Source organism: Melospiza melodia, chromosome 1, assembly GCF_035770615.1.
Source record: "Melospiza melodia melodia isolate bMelMel2 chromosome 1, bMelMel2.pri, whole genome shotgun sequence".
NCBI classification, from domain to species: domain Eukaryota; kingdom Metazoa; phylum Chordata; class Aves; order Passeriformes; family Passerellidae; genus Melospiza; species Melospiza melodia.
The window spans coordinates 42,292,751-42,307,780 of record NC_086194.1 but is presented as its reverse complement, the minus strand read 5'-3'; the positions used below and the strand labels follow the sequence as shown (position 1 = coordinate 42,307,780).

The 15,030-nt window shown below is 42.1% G+C and overlaps 1 protein-coding gene across 1 annotated transcript; it reads left to right on the top strand.

Moving 5' to 3' along the window:
- The first annotated feature begins 4,978 nt into the window (after positions 1-4,978).
- Positions 4,979-12,612, top strand: CMTM6 (CKLF like MARVEL transmembrane domain containing 6). Its single transcript, XM_063155242.1, has 4 exons — positions 4,979-5,452; positions 10,197-10,373; positions 11,368-11,463; positions 12,447-12,612. Exons 1-4 carry the CDS (start codon positions 4,994-4,996, stop codon positions 12,600-12,602), a joined length of 888 nt encoding a protein of 295 aa, XP_063011312.1. The 5' UTR covers positions 4,979-4,993; the 3' UTR covers positions 12,603-12,612.
- The last annotated feature ends 2,418 nt before the right edge of the window (positions 12,613-15,030 follow it).

Sequence of the window (15,030 nt, the reverse complement as noted above, 5' to 3'; positions counted from 1 at the left end):
ACAAATGCTTGTTTGGACACAAGGACTGTCCCCTGCCATGCCTCTTCATTCTAAAATACTACAGTAGCCTGCTTACCTCCTTCAAATTCTATTAATGCTACTGTCACTTCCTATCTGCAGCCTGCTCATGCTGTCTGGGGAGGGGAATTTACCACAAAAGGAAAATACCTGAGAATATTTCTGTGTAACCTGATGTCTCTGGCTTCTTGTTTCCCTCTGATGAGACCAAGGCTCCTGGGCTGGTTGCTTTGTCCTCCTGAGCTGCAGTTCCCCCAACTCCTGCCTTGGTGAGAGTAGACAATTAAAGTGGGATTTACCACAGCTACCGTGCAAAACACAGTCTCTGTGACAGAGGGCCCTTTTCACAAAAGGAAGTGCCAGTAAACCCTCCTCCCTGTTCTCCTTTCACCATCAAGTGAAGCACCAAAATAAATAAATTGGGTGAAAACAGTGAAGCTAATTTGGCAAGAATACTTTCTTGCTCTAGGCTGGGGAGGGGTTAGGTTTGGGATTACTCCAATTTTTGAAAGAGTAACATTACAAATTACATTAATTTTGCTCTCAATCACTCTTCTGTGCCTTTAGTGCTGTTGGGTACAAAGTTTCAGACTAGCACATAAGATCCAGAAAGCAAAGAGGTGATACAAGAACTACAGGACACAATTTTAATAACACTTTTAAAACTCTATTCAGTATGAACACTGAAAAAATGCTACAATATAAATCAACTAAATTCCTTTAGACTTTCAGGGCTAGTTCAATGTAGACAAGTTGCTGATCAGATTGAAACTAAAAGGTTTCAGGGGAATTTTGTAAATCTTCTCTTCCTCCTTCTCTACCCTGTTCCCACGTCAGTTCTTTTGAGTATACTGATTCTAATAAAGCTGTTCTGCAAATTTTAAGCTTGATATTTTTGAGTAAATGTCCACTTTATTTCCAGGCAGGTCATATTTTTCAGCTGAAAATTACAATTTCTGGAACACGCACATGGCTTTTAGGTTTGATGGACTAGCTACTATATTAACCTTAAATTTCTAGTGATACTTCTGAAATGCAAGAATTGCTGCCTGTTGGGCTGCAGTCTCTTCTTGGGGAGCAAACAGTTTGCAGTGGGACACCTACAGCAGCTGAACTGTTGCCTATCAAATACCTCATGGCTTTATGCTTCTCTGTGCCATGCAGATGCATGCACAAAACCACTGAGAAGAGTTAGCCTAAGCTTGCATTTGGAAAGTGTGGGGATTTATTTCATCTCTGGTGCCATAAGGGATACTTAGTAAGAGCTGTTAAAAATGCTAATTCTTCATCTTCAGCTGTTTAAAAATCACACATTCGAGCCTGTTTAGTGTGGTGTCACGGTTTGTGAAGTTCAGTTGCAATACTGAGCACAAAAATAGAGCCTCAAGAGCTAAAGAAAGTTCAGCAGATGCAACACATTGAAGTCTTCTCTGAGCTCATTGTTGCAGTACTTGGAATATTCCATTTGCTAGCTTATCATCCTGTATTTACTTCATGTAATACAAGGGGATAGTCTTGAACAGAATATGTTGAGGTGCCCATGTGAGAACATCAAAATGAAGGAGGGAGATGTGCCTCAGACAGGCTGTATTCAGTGGAGCTTTCTGAATTGTGCAGTAACACACATTTCTTCCTCATCACTCTTCCAATAAAACTAAGTCTGTCTCTTTCAGTGGTTTGGGCTTCCAAGCTGCTTTCCCATTTTTCTACTTCCTTCTTCCTTGCCTTCTGGCAAGAAAAGTAAAAAACCCCATAACTGCATTTATGAAAGTGAGAAAAGGAGAACATGAATTCATGAGGCCAGTGCTGAGTGTGAGGGACTCAGGCTGTAGTGTTTCATTGTAACACAGCACACAGAGCATGCCAAAGAGCCACTGGGGCTCACTTGATGAAAACAGCAATGCAGCTGTGGCCTGCAGCCCCCTTATTGCAGCAGCTGGCATTTACCCAATTGCTTCAAGGAACTCCAGTCACAGTTTTGGGAATTATTTCAACATGGGGGCAAGAAGTGGCAACTGCCATACAGCTATGCTGTGTACACTGCCATCTCCTCTAGTGAGGGGGCTTTCTCCGTTGGCATTGATTTTTGGTCACTGTGGAGGGTGTCTTGGAGGAGATGTAATGAGGGAGAAAGAAAACCAGGTCACTCATCACTAATCTGCTTCCAGGGATGTCCCTCTGTGCCTGGCTGACTGGAGATGTTACCACAGCTCAGCATCTAACCGTGGGGTTGCTTCTCTGCCACCATGTCCTGCCTTTAGCTCTGCTCCTGCCAGTCCAGCAGAGGCTGTGGCAGGGTAAGAAAGACTTCTTTTTCTGGAAAACTGTCAGGTGTAGCACACAAGCAAAAGGAAATTAATAGCCATATACCCGGAATGGGATTTCCATCACATCACAGTCAGCCAGTTACTGTTATTTGCATTAAACTCTATTGTTACTTAAGTAACTGTTGTGTCAATTCCCTCTTTGAAGGAAAAACACTGTACTGGAAAGTTAGTGTGATAAAAAGGGTGAAGAACACCTGCTGTACCTCTGTGAAGAGCAGCATAATGTAATGCTATAAATATTTTCAAGATACCAACTGCTATGCTGTTGTCCAGTTTTCATTCCTTCTCTGTCACATGACCTTACAGTTCCCTAGTTTTGCTGGAGTTTCACTTTTCCTTAACCTCTTATAAAAAAAATAAATAAATTGGCCTCAATAAGTTAGGCTCTAAATGGCAAGCTAGCCTTTATCATTCATGCATCGTTGATATGTATTTCCTGGAGAGGGCCTGAACAGGAAAACCAGCTTAAAGGCAGTAGAAACTGGAAAGAGGTCGCCATCTATTTTATCTCTTGTACTCTTGTTTTGTGTTTCTGTGGCTCTTTGAAAAGCAGTCTGTCCTCAGGACAGTTGTCTTCAGTACTGACATCTGTATTCATAATCTAGCAATGCTGCATGAAGGCATTCTGAAGACTCACAAGGGAAGGGCTACAAAATAGCCTTAGATGCTACTGAACATCTTAAAAGACCTGACAGCTGCTTGCTTCTATCTCGGTCCAGTTCTGTCTCTGTCAGACCACAGCATAGCCTAGACATATGCTTTGTGACTTTGGAGTTATTCAGCCAGTTGCGAAATATTATCAAGGAAGAAAAGAAAACAAGAAGGAAATTTTCTTCAGAAGAGAGATGCCAGCTTCTGTAATGTAACCTAATTTATAATGCACTAGTGTGAAAAGAGGTAGTGTAGGCACTGGGAACTTGTAAGCAGTAACAGCAAATGTTCCTGACTGCACCTACCTGCTCAGTCCTGTAGCCTGGGATGCTGCCAACAGAGCCATGTTAGACTCACCCCAATCCCAGGCAGAAGCTGGGGCACACCCATGGTGACACCTCATTTGTTTTAGTGGAAACGCCCACGCCTTGGGAATCACAGGACTTGCCCTGCTCACCTGCCTCCCAAGCCAATTCCTGCAGCCACACATTGTTTGTGACAGCAGCAGGTCTGTGTGATCCTGCCTAGGGACACTGTATTCCCCTGGATTGTGTTTTCTAACCGGGAGAAGCACACAGCCTGCTGGTACACACTCAGGGAGCATGGCCCAGCTGTTTGCTGTGGCCCATACTTCTGCATCTGCCCAGTTAAGGGGGGGTCCTGCCAGAGCTAGAAGTAGCCCCAGCCTCATGGGGCTCTGTAGCACATTCCCACTGCACTTTGTGGCTCCCAAAGAGAAGCAGTATCTGAACAGCCTGACCTGTTCCCTAAGCAGGGAACCTGTCCCTATACAGCTAATGTTAAGCAAACAAATCTCCCCTTTCTCAACCTGTAGCAATTTTCCTTTTCTTTGAATTTAAACAAGTATAATTGAACTTGACTACAAAGGACCATAATAGCTCTGTGGGTAATACATCAATAATATAGAAGCAAACATAACACACCTTTGCTTACATATAAAAGGTTCAATCTACTCTTAGTAGGGTGCAAAAACTTTTATAGCTACTTTTAAAAGCTGACCTGGGCAAAGGTATGGGAGTATATTAGAACAGGGTTAGTGATATGAGTATTTTCTCATTCACAACAAGAAATATCTTCAGAGAAAATGATTCTTCTGTACTCGGCACTGGTGAGGCCACACCTCAAGTGCTGTGTCCAGTTCTGGGCCTCTCAATTCAGGCAGGACATTGAGATTCAGGAGTGTGTCCAGAGAAGGGCAGCTGAGCTGGTGAAGGGTCTGGAGCACGAGTCCTCTGAGGAGCAGCTGGGGGAGCTGGGATTGTTCAGCCTGGAGAAAGGGAGGTTCAGGGGTGGCCTTACTGATATCTAGAACTGCCTGAAAGGAGGCTGTAGCAAGATGGAGATCAGGATCTTCTCTCAACTCATGACAGGACAAGAGGACATAGCCTCAAGCAGCACCCAGGGGAGGTTTAGGTTGGACATTAGGAGGAATTTCTTCCCAGAAAGAGTAGACACTGGAATGGGCTGCCCAAGGAGGTGGCAGAGTCACTGTCCCTGGAGATGTTTAAGGCAAGACTGGACGTGGCACTCACTGCCATGGTCTGGTTGACACAGTGCTGGTGTTCGGTCAAAGGCTGGACTCAATGATCTCAGAGGGTTTTTCCAACCTAATTGATTATGTGAACGTAACCAGGCAAAGCTTTGCCTTAACCCCCGTCTTTTGATACCGTAATCTCGTGTGACAAGTGAATACTCGTGTAAACTTTACTTACCAAGCCCCTGTTGGCGAACTGAGCCCGGACCGGGCCTGAGGTGGCCTCGCGCTCCGGGCCGTCCCTCACGCTCCCGCCTGCGGCCGCCAGGGGGCGCGGCCGGCAGCGCCTTTGTCCCGCCGGGCCCAACCGTCGGTGCAACCGCCCCCCCCCGGGGCCCCCGGGCTCCCCGGGGCCTCTCGCCCCTGCCCTCTCCCGTCCCGCCGCCCGCCGCCCCCTTTGTTGCGGTTTTTCCCAGATGGCGGCCGGCGGCCCGGCCTGGCCATGGAGAACTGGGCCGCCTACAACCAGACCACGCAATCGGAGGCGTCCCGCCGCCTGCCGCCCGTTTTCTTGAGGCGTTTTGCAGCCGGCAGCCGGCGGCCCGGCCCGGCCAGGGAGCACAGCTCCGCCTACAACCAAACCACACAACCGGACGCGTCTCGCTACCTCCCAACCATTTTCTTCAGGTGTTTTCCAGCTGGGAGCCGACGGCCCGGCTCGGCTAGGGAGCACAGCTCCGCCTACAAGCGGACCACGCAACCGGAGGCGAAGACACCCTGCCCGTCTCTCTTTTGCTTTCGGTTTTTTCCAGCTGGGAGCCGGCGCCGCGGCCCGGCCATGATCAGCGCAGTCTACAACGCGACCACGGAACCCGAGGCGAAGAATCCCCGCCGCCTCCCCTTGGGCTGCACCCTGCGGCACCTGCGGGGATGGCGGCTGCCAGTCAAGGTGTTCCAGACGGTGAGTGCCTCCTCCCCTCGCCGTGCGGGGCGGCGCGCAGGGAGCACCCCTGGCAGGATGGCTGCCCCGGGCCCGGGAGGGACTCACAGTGTGCCGGCGGGGCGGGGGTGCCCCAGTCTGGGATGGAAACAAGCGTGTAGTGCTGACCCTTCGCCTTTAGGACGGTCCCCTACCGCTTAAAAATTAAACTCCTCGGTGAACCAGGGCAGGCTGAGGAGATGGCCACACACAGGCTTCGAGAGAATGGATTCTGCCTGTCGGAAAGGGCTCCGCCGGGAAGGTGTCCTGACTTAGGATGTGGCATGGAGTCACTAAAGTTGTGCAGACCTGTACCTCAGGTGGAAAGCTGGCGTGGTGCTGGTTCAAAGTGGTTTTTGGTGGGGAAGTGGTGGGAGTGTTCCTTCTCCCAGTGTCCGAGCTGCAGGAGGAGGTGCCGACCCCGGCCGGTGCCGCCGGCGTCGTGCGCCCGAGGTCGGTGCGGCGGCCGCCGTGCCCCAGCTGCCTGCCGGCCTTAAACGCCGCCCGCCCTGGCTCGAACCAGAGGGAGGCCCCGCAGGAAATGTAGCGGTTTCTTCTGAGGGCCGGATTGTATGAAAACAGGAGGAAGAAGCCTTTGGTTGAAGTTCATAGGGCAGTAGAACTGGGAAGGGCTTTGTAAGGAGCCTATTTCTCCTTTGATTTGTGGTAGAAAATTGCACCAGAAACCCATGATCATGGTGGCCTATTGCATGAGACATCACTTCATGTCAGGCGGCCCTGGGCTCACCAGGAAATAAAAGGCTTATTTTCTGCCTTTTATACATACTGTGGCTCCTGAATCAAGCAGTTGGGCTCCTGCTGCAAAGTCCTGTTCAGCGTTTGGTGATGGGCTCTTCCAAAATGTACCTGTGTGAGTGCTGATAAGGATGTGAGGAGCATCACTCTTAGGTACTAGCAGGGAATGAGTGAAACCCGTAGAGGTAAAGGGCAGCTGACTGCAAATGTGTGTCAGCCTACATTTTGCAGCCAACACAGTGGCTTTTTAGTCAGATGTGCCATGCTTACAGGAATTGTAGGTGATTTCCAACCCTTTCTCGTTACTTCACCATTGCAGAAAACAGGACGTTTGGGTTTTAAGCTTCATCTCACACACAGTCAAAACGCTCAATTAGAAATGTAATATTCTTTAGTGTTTGTAAAGTGGTAACACTGCCAAAAATGAAGTTTTCTAAGAGTGTTTAAAACAAAAATAACACCCAAGAATGCTTTAAATAAATATAATGGAACATAAACTTTTAATTCATCTACTGGAGATGATTAAAGCAAGATCTGCTGGGTTCTGTTCCCTAACAAGCAGAATGTTTATATAAATAGGTTCACTAACTAAAATAAAATAAGTGATTATGTAGGCAAATCTAGTGATGTACCAAAGCTTTAAGCTGTTTAATTATTTAAATGCTTTCTAAGTAGAAAAAAAGAAAATTTATCATTATCCTAGACAGGATGGATAGCTGCTTGACATGTTCTTAAATAAGCAACAGTTTATAGCTTGAACCTGTTAGTCAGTGAGAGGAAAAAGAAAATGGAGTTATAGTTGTTCACCCTCCAAATTTCCAACATTTCCCCCTCCTTTTTTGTAACCTTTATCAAAATGCAGAGAACTTGAGGTCTGGGTCAAAACACTTTAAACAAGCCCTGGAAAGCCCTGAAGGTGGAAGCCTCAGTCTCTGCAGTAAAAGGTTCCTGTTCTGGGAAAGAGTTGATTTTGGAAATGTCAGTGATGGCCATTGCCTTTTGGCTTTGTGTTACACCAGTGGTTGTTACTGGGACTATGCCCTGATAATTGCTGGGGTGGACTGCTAAACAGGGTGTTGCAATCAGAAAGTGGGCTCTGTTCATTGCAGAGGTGATCAGGAGTTTTATAAAACACCTGCAGAAAACTGGCTTCTAGACCTAAGAAATACTTTTCTTCAGATGAGTAATAGCATGCTCTGTAACCTAAGCCAGTTCATTTGAGCAAATGAAACAAGGAAAATGTCACTGCTAAAAGTCACAAATGTGAGTGCCTAAAGGATGCTGGGAGGCATGTTATTGCACAGGTTTCTAGGATGTTGTTGTTTTGTTTGTGGTTTGCCTTTTTTAAATAGGTGGAATGTTTTCGTTAGTCCACGACTGGTCCAAATTCAGCACAAAGGTAAATGGCACAATGTGTATTGTGCCAAAATTGAGGTAGAAACGAATTCTTACCTAAAGCAGGACAAATTGTCATCAATTATTGTTTAACTTGAGTCAAAATGGCTTGGCTGGAAAGGAAAATTGTAATTAAGGCCTAAAAATCAGCTCCCTTTTGAGCTGTTAATGTTCTGTAGTAGCCTGAATTATGTAAACTTAATAGAGAATTAATATGTGCGCCTACCTGAACTAGAAGATTTTGTACAGGAAATCCCAGTACCTCCCAGATGCCAAGCATCTTCACAGGATTGTTGGCAAGTTCATTGATCTGCTCTATTTTTGTAGCAATTCATTTGTTAAATTCTTTTGTAGCAATTCACTTGTCAAATCTTCTTTTAAATTGACATTTGTTTAGAAACTTCCGACACGAATGTCAGTATCAATGAATAATTTTTTGCTGCTAAGAGACAGATGAAGGTGTTTAATTTCTGGTGTATAAACACACAGGACTAATAAAAAATTTTAAAAATACGAAACAAGTGCTTCTCCAACAATGCTTTTGGTGTTGAAAACTTTTATTTTTTGGTGGTAGTAGGACAAGAGAGGAATACCTTTTTTTCTGAAGGTGATACCAAAGAGCAAGTTAAGAAATCCAAGCAGAGCTCTCTGGCGTCTTGTAAATGTGCTGCTGATACATTAACTTAATCAAAGCACTTACTTAAAGTTCTTCAAGCCAACTTTTTTTAAATTGATGTACTCTATTTTATTACTCAGCTTATTAATAAAAAAATGAATATTGACTTGGACAAGTCCCACGCAGGATTGTACTTGGTAAATCTCAGTTATTTGACATGAACCCTTTATAACTGCTCTTTTAATTTGCATTAAACTCTGTTGTTACTTACAGTAACTGTTGTTTGAATGGGGTTTTTTTTCAACTTGTACACTCTGTAGAGAAGCTTTTTCAGCTATTTAGATCATATTATGGTTATCTGGACATGTACTTTAAGGACAAGTTTATTTTCTTTCTGCTTTGTTTCAGCCCAAGTGAAAGTGATGACTTTCTCTTTCCAGTGCTTATAAAAAGAGCTAAGTTTTCATGTACAGTGCTGTCTCACAGCTGACCTTGTGAAAAATGTGAAATTGAAAGTCATTGGATGCAGCTATAAGCCCATGTTTAGAAACGGAAAAAAAAAAAAAACAAACCATAAAATCTGGAAAGTCAGAGTTTAAAACTGACATTGTAGTTCACTGGTTTAGGTGCAAGGGCTGCTGAGAAGTTTGTGTTGCCAACCACTGTGGAGAGAAAGGAAACATGAGGAGGCCTGATAGTTTCTCCTGCTGATGTTTCCCAGCTCCCATTCTTTCCCTTACTGAACTCCTGTTTACTTTATATTGTTGCATTTCCAAAACGTGGTTCTCTGAAGTGCTCTTCTGAACCTGGCTTAGTAAGGGGAATTTACACTTCCTACTGCTAAATTGTTGTTCTTGTTTTTACTGTGAGAAAACAAGAAAACTGAAACCAAAGACTGATGGTTATTTTCCAAGAAAAATTCTGAATCTTAAATTTTGATTTTTTTTTTTTGTTGTTGTTGTTGTTGTTTTTATTTTTTTAAACAAAGAACTGTCAACTTCTTTGTTGCCCACATGCTCTTATTAAAAATACACGTCATTCTCATATCAGTCTCAGTTTTATGGCCCAGTCTGATTCCTGCTTGTAGTTTCATTTTAATTTGGTGAACTCCTTTTTACAAAGATCTGTAAAGCTATGTCAAGTTTATGATATGAAGGAAATGATGCTATTTATGGGATGAAGGAACTAGCAAGAAGTGGCCAAAACAAAATAAGCGAATGGTTCAATAAAGCAATATTCTTTCTTGTGTGATAAAACAGTAGAAAATCCAGCAGCAGAGATATGGTGACTGTACAGGAAGTAAGTCATGTTCTTTTCTCAAAACACACTGTGGCAGGAAGGTGAATGTAGAGCTGTGCATAGATTAAACATTGTCCAGCATGCTTGAACATAGCGAAGGTTTCAGTTCCTGCGAGAGCGGTTGAGCTTCTGTCATTACTGGGTCACAAGCATGTGAGCGTTGGGTTCATGGACTTCCTCTGAAGTTTGATCAAGTGGGGTAACATCAGCTGTGAACTTTTAGGGAGGTATCTGAGTGTGTCAGGGCTGTCCAGTTTCCCCCACTGCCCTGAACCCAAATACATTCAGAACTGAGTGCAGCTGTACGTCGTAAGCAGCAGCATTTTGCAGGATGTGTGTTCTCCATGCTGCCTCATCTCCTTCAAACTGGCAGCTGCACAAAACCACAAAACAGAAATCTTGTCTGTCTAATCAAGAAGCCTCTGTCTGGCTGTGTGCTCAGCTTACCTGAGTGTACTTCATGGACCACCTTTAACAACCAAGTGTAAACCATGGCATTGTATAATTATTTCTGTCTGCAAGAAAATGGCGTGGAACTTCACCAAACTCTTTGTAGATTGAGAGTTTTTGTCACAGCTTGATTTATTAATGTTTGTATCAGAGATGTCTGTTGAAGATGTTAGAGACTTGATCCAACTCAAGCATGTTATTTGTTTGCAGATTTTCTCTTTAGTGGCTGTTGTTTGTGAAGAACTTGTGCAAGAATGCTACAACTGTAGTCCACTTTACTACTTTGAATTTGCAAGCTGCAGTGCCTTCCTTTTGAGCCTCCTGTTTCTGTATGTGTATTGCACTGATTTGTATGAGTCACTGGGGGAAGATAAAGTGCGGAAACTGGTAAGAAAACTTTTTTTGTGGGAAAACAAACCATTTCTTCTAAGTGCATAAAGTCTGCTGTCGAGTAAAAAGCCTATGCAAAATGAATCTTCTTTTCTTCTCCATGTAAAGGGTAGATTAAAGTATTTTATAGTTTAAAAATGAGCCAACTTTGAGAGTTTATATTGACATGTTTGTCAAAGCTGGCTACCTGCAGGATTTTAGGACTTGTGTGGAAAAGTTTTTCCACATTAATGCTGCTAATACTACAGCATAGCCATTGCAGATCTGTACACATGTGGAATACAATTTACCACCAGCATGGTGCTTGCAATTAAAAAAAATTAAAAGTTTACCCTATCTGTTTTCCTAGTAGGTGTAGACTATTTGTTTTTGGCAATAATCATAGCTCGTTACAGTTACAGTTTATGGCTTCATGCTTCAGATGATCCAGCAGTGGGAGAAAGTTGCTCTGTAAAGTCAGTAGGAACGTTATTCCATCTCACAAGTGTCCCTTCCTATGTGCCTTCAGAGCAAACAGTGGTGTCTTTATGTGAGGATACAGATAAGGGAGTGTAGCAAAAGGTTTGAATGAGCATGTTTACTTACACTTTTCTGGTTTCTTAAATGTTTTATATAAGGAATAAAGCTACCATGGTTGTCCTGAGCTTGAATTTGATGGTGAAAAAAGGTTAGATGAAATTAATTAAATACTTTAAAAAGGTTAGATGAAATTAATTAAATACTTTAAAAATACAAAAAAAAAAAAAAAAAAAAAAGGCAGACTCCTTTAAGTAGATGATAATGCTGTTTAAATAGCTGATAATGTTGAATGTCATTTGGAATTTAGTTGTGAAATGTATTTTCTGAAGCTTCCACTAGCATCAAAGTATCAAAACATAAATTCACAGGCAGTTTAACTCAGCTGTTGTTATGGTGTTCATTCTTTTTAGGTAACCTATCTACAGTTAAATTAAATATATATATTTATATATTTTTTTCTTTATATTTGCAGAATTTTTTGACTGTGCTGCTCATAGTTGCCATTTTTCTGTCAGCATCAATACTGCTTTCTGCAAACTGCAATGAGCCTGAAGAATATGCTGCATGTGTAAGTCTTAAAATGGCAAGATTTACTTTGTATTTATATGTTATTTTCTCTGCCCTCTAAACTTCACTCAATTTGCAGAGAAGAAATTGGGCAGGGAATAGAGCTCAGTGCATTGTGATGTTTCAGGAGGAATTAGCTATTTCACATCTTCCAGAAACTTACCATAGGAAATCCAAAGAGCTGGCATTCCTCAGGGCTGCTGGAAAGCTGATGTAGAAAAGAAAGCAAGATAATTCTGTTCCATGGCAGCCTTGGCTATTTGAGATACACACTTCTGTACTGTCATCTTATGTGATGTAGATCTATTTAGACCTAATAGGTTGAGCATAAATTAGGTGTCAGCTTTGCTTTTTTTGGTACAGAAAAAATAGAAACTACTGTGATTTAATACTTATTAATGTCAAACTACTTTGGTCCAAACCAGTTGTGTAAAATTTAGGTAGAGTTGGAATAATGCATATGTTTCTTTCCTTGTTTGAAAAAAGCTGCCTTCTCTTTACCACCTCTTGTCTTGCCAGGACTGGTAACAAAATGTCATTCACAAAATGTCATTTCATTCTCCCTTGCTGACCCAGGCTCTGCAGATCTTGTCTTCCTTCATCTTCTTTGTGTTATTCTTCATTTGCTCTCATCAATCAGCAGCCCTCTCTTAGATAAATAGTCTGCTACATGCTACTTTAATAACTGATTTTGGCAATGCAACTAATATACTTTTGCTATTAAAGGTTGATTAGAACACAGTATAAGGTTCACACTTGATTAAAAGAATGACAACTGTAAAAACTTCCACAATGAATGTGCTAGAATTATGACTTCTGATCTGTGTCTAATTTAAATGAAACTATTGATTTAAGGAGGACTATAATCTTAATATTGTAAGCATTATTAATGTATATAAAATGGTACAGTGAATCTTTCCAAACAGTGTTAGAATAAATACTGTTTATGCATTTTGAAAGCACATATTTCTGTCCTTTTCACAGGTATTTGGATTTTTTGCAACTTCTGTATTTGTAGCTGAACTTGTCATAGAGATCTGTCTCATAATAAAACGAAAACGGAATGTCAAGAAACACCCTGAGAAGCCTCCTAACGCTCCGAGTGCCACAGAAAATCAGCCATTGAATAAAAAAAGATAACTTCCTGAAATTGGTTTTTTCTTTTTTTTTCTTTTTTTTTTCTTTTTTTTCTTTTTTTTTTTTTTTTTTTTTTTACTGGAGCAAACTAAAATGAACTTTCAGTGCACTGTAGGTAACAACTTCTGTTTCTTTATTCTAGTCAATTTTGTACACATTGCTCATCACCAGTTTTTATGGATTCTTGGTCAGGTAATGGCATCTTGGGCATCATGTTCTAAGGTACCTGTAGATTGAGAATTTTTGTCACAGCTAGCTTTATTGATCTGGTCCTGCCATCTGCTGGGATGACAGGTACTAAGAAACCTCGGGTCTAAACAGAATAACTTCAGAACAGTAGTGTGCTGATTTGATTTTGACAGACATGACTAATAAAGGTTAATGTCTGAGGCATAAATTCTGACCTATAACCTAAAGATATTTCCTGGTTAAATGGACCAGATGTTTCTATTGTGAGTTAAAAATTAGCACAGGAGAATTCATTTTTGTACTTCCTGGTGAAACTGAATGCAAAAGGGATACCTAACTGGAATTTACAGGAATGTTTATCCTTAAGTAAGGGGTTTTGGGCTGTTTTTACTAGTCCTGTGTCTCAGTTCTGTCTATGGAGATCAGTTTCATGTTATAGTGACTGTAGGGAGTTTATGGGGAAGGTAATGTAAATGGTATATTGAGAGACAGTTTTGCACCCCATGATTGTCAAAGTTTGGACTTGTATGCCAGAATCTTCTTTCAGATGGTTTCAAAAGCTGTAACATTTGCAGGAAGAAACTTGAAAAGCCAGCAGTGGGAGGAATAAGATAAAGAATAAGTATTTTACATGAAGTGACCCCAGAAGCAGCAATCTGAATATCAATGGAAAAAACCTTAGAGCATGTTGGTTCTACCCTGGTGAATATTACTTGCAAGGTTAATGCCATATGCAGCTTGTTTATGTATAGATAATGCTAAGTTTTGCCAGAATGGTTTTAAACCTCACCATTTTCTGTGTTTATAGATATGGCAGTAGCTTGAGACTCCTTGCTGCTGACTAGCTCAGTTGGTAAACAGGTGAATAAGCACTTTGGAAGCAACAGTCTGTAGGACTGCAAGGAAAACTACTGATGGGACACGTATTGGACAGGTGACGGATGTGTCAGCCCAGATGTTGATGGCTGTAAAAGGAATGAAGTGCCAAAAAAGCATTTTTCTGATGTCTGAGGTAAAAGCAAGACTGCTATGCCTCTCTTAAGAGGAAAGCTTTCAAAAGCAGAGCAAATTACTGTAAGCCAGGAGATGTTCCAAAATAGCAAAGCAAATAAGAAAAACCTGAGTGAGTGCTTGAGCCTTTTGCTGTGTCTCCCAGGGGTTAACTGCATTTCACCGCTATCCCAGCCTGGTGTGTTCCCAGTCCTGTAACCTATTGTGGCAGCATTGAGACCAAGCCCTCCAGAAACTGCCTGAGCTGTATTTAGGAAAGGAAGAGGAAACTGTTTTAAGACAAAGGACTGTAGTAGCAAGTCAAAATTGGTTTTTTTTCCCATTGCTGCCACTTTCTGATGAGTGTGATTTTGTGATGTTCTTTCTCTCTATGGTCTGAGACTTAAGCCTAACACTACACTTTGCTTGGAGGATGCCAAATTTTGCTGGGTGGTGTGAAGCACCAAATTAAAGCTGCAGCTTGGTTTTAGAACTATGCATAGAAGAGATACTTTCCTTCATAGAATTTTCTGTGTTGTAAAGGAGAAATGCTCTTTGGACTGGCTTTCTTTCCCCTTGTATTTATTAGTGTCTGTTTGCACTAAAATCTGTTTTCGGTCAGTGCTTGCTGTAGCTGTCTCTGATAACTGGGTTGATTAGAGATGTTTCATTTACAAGCAGTGTTACTGGTGATACAAAATATCCATAATGAAAAATATCTCCTCTATGATCTGCAATGTCTTACTCTGGGGACCATACCCATATAAGTAACATTCCAACAGTCTTGTTTTGGTTTCTTTTTATTGCCTAGAGTCCTGCTGAATTTTTTTTCCACACCAAAATGTCTATAGTCTTTAAATCTTCATCTGTAATTGGTAGCTGTAAATATAGTGTAAGAGCAACACTGTGCTGCTGAGTATTTATTAAGCAATGCAGCACCATGAAAGGACTTTAATCTTGAGGTAATTTCTCCTGTTATTTTTCTCAGCCTGAGGATAAGTTAATGGAAGTCTAGGTTTTGGCTGTTTTTTTTCTATAGGCTTTTCTCCACATCAGTGTGTTACTGATGTCCATTCTTGGAAATACAGAAAGGGATCTGTAAAGTCATCTCCTGGCCTTGGCAGTTTACCTGGCCATAGTCTCACATAGTAGTTAAATCCTAGGAGCAAGTCACAGAATGGTTGTAGGTTTGAGGCAGTTGCCTAAAATGTTGCTTCCAAACCAGTTGTTGGCTAACATGCGTGATAGTGCT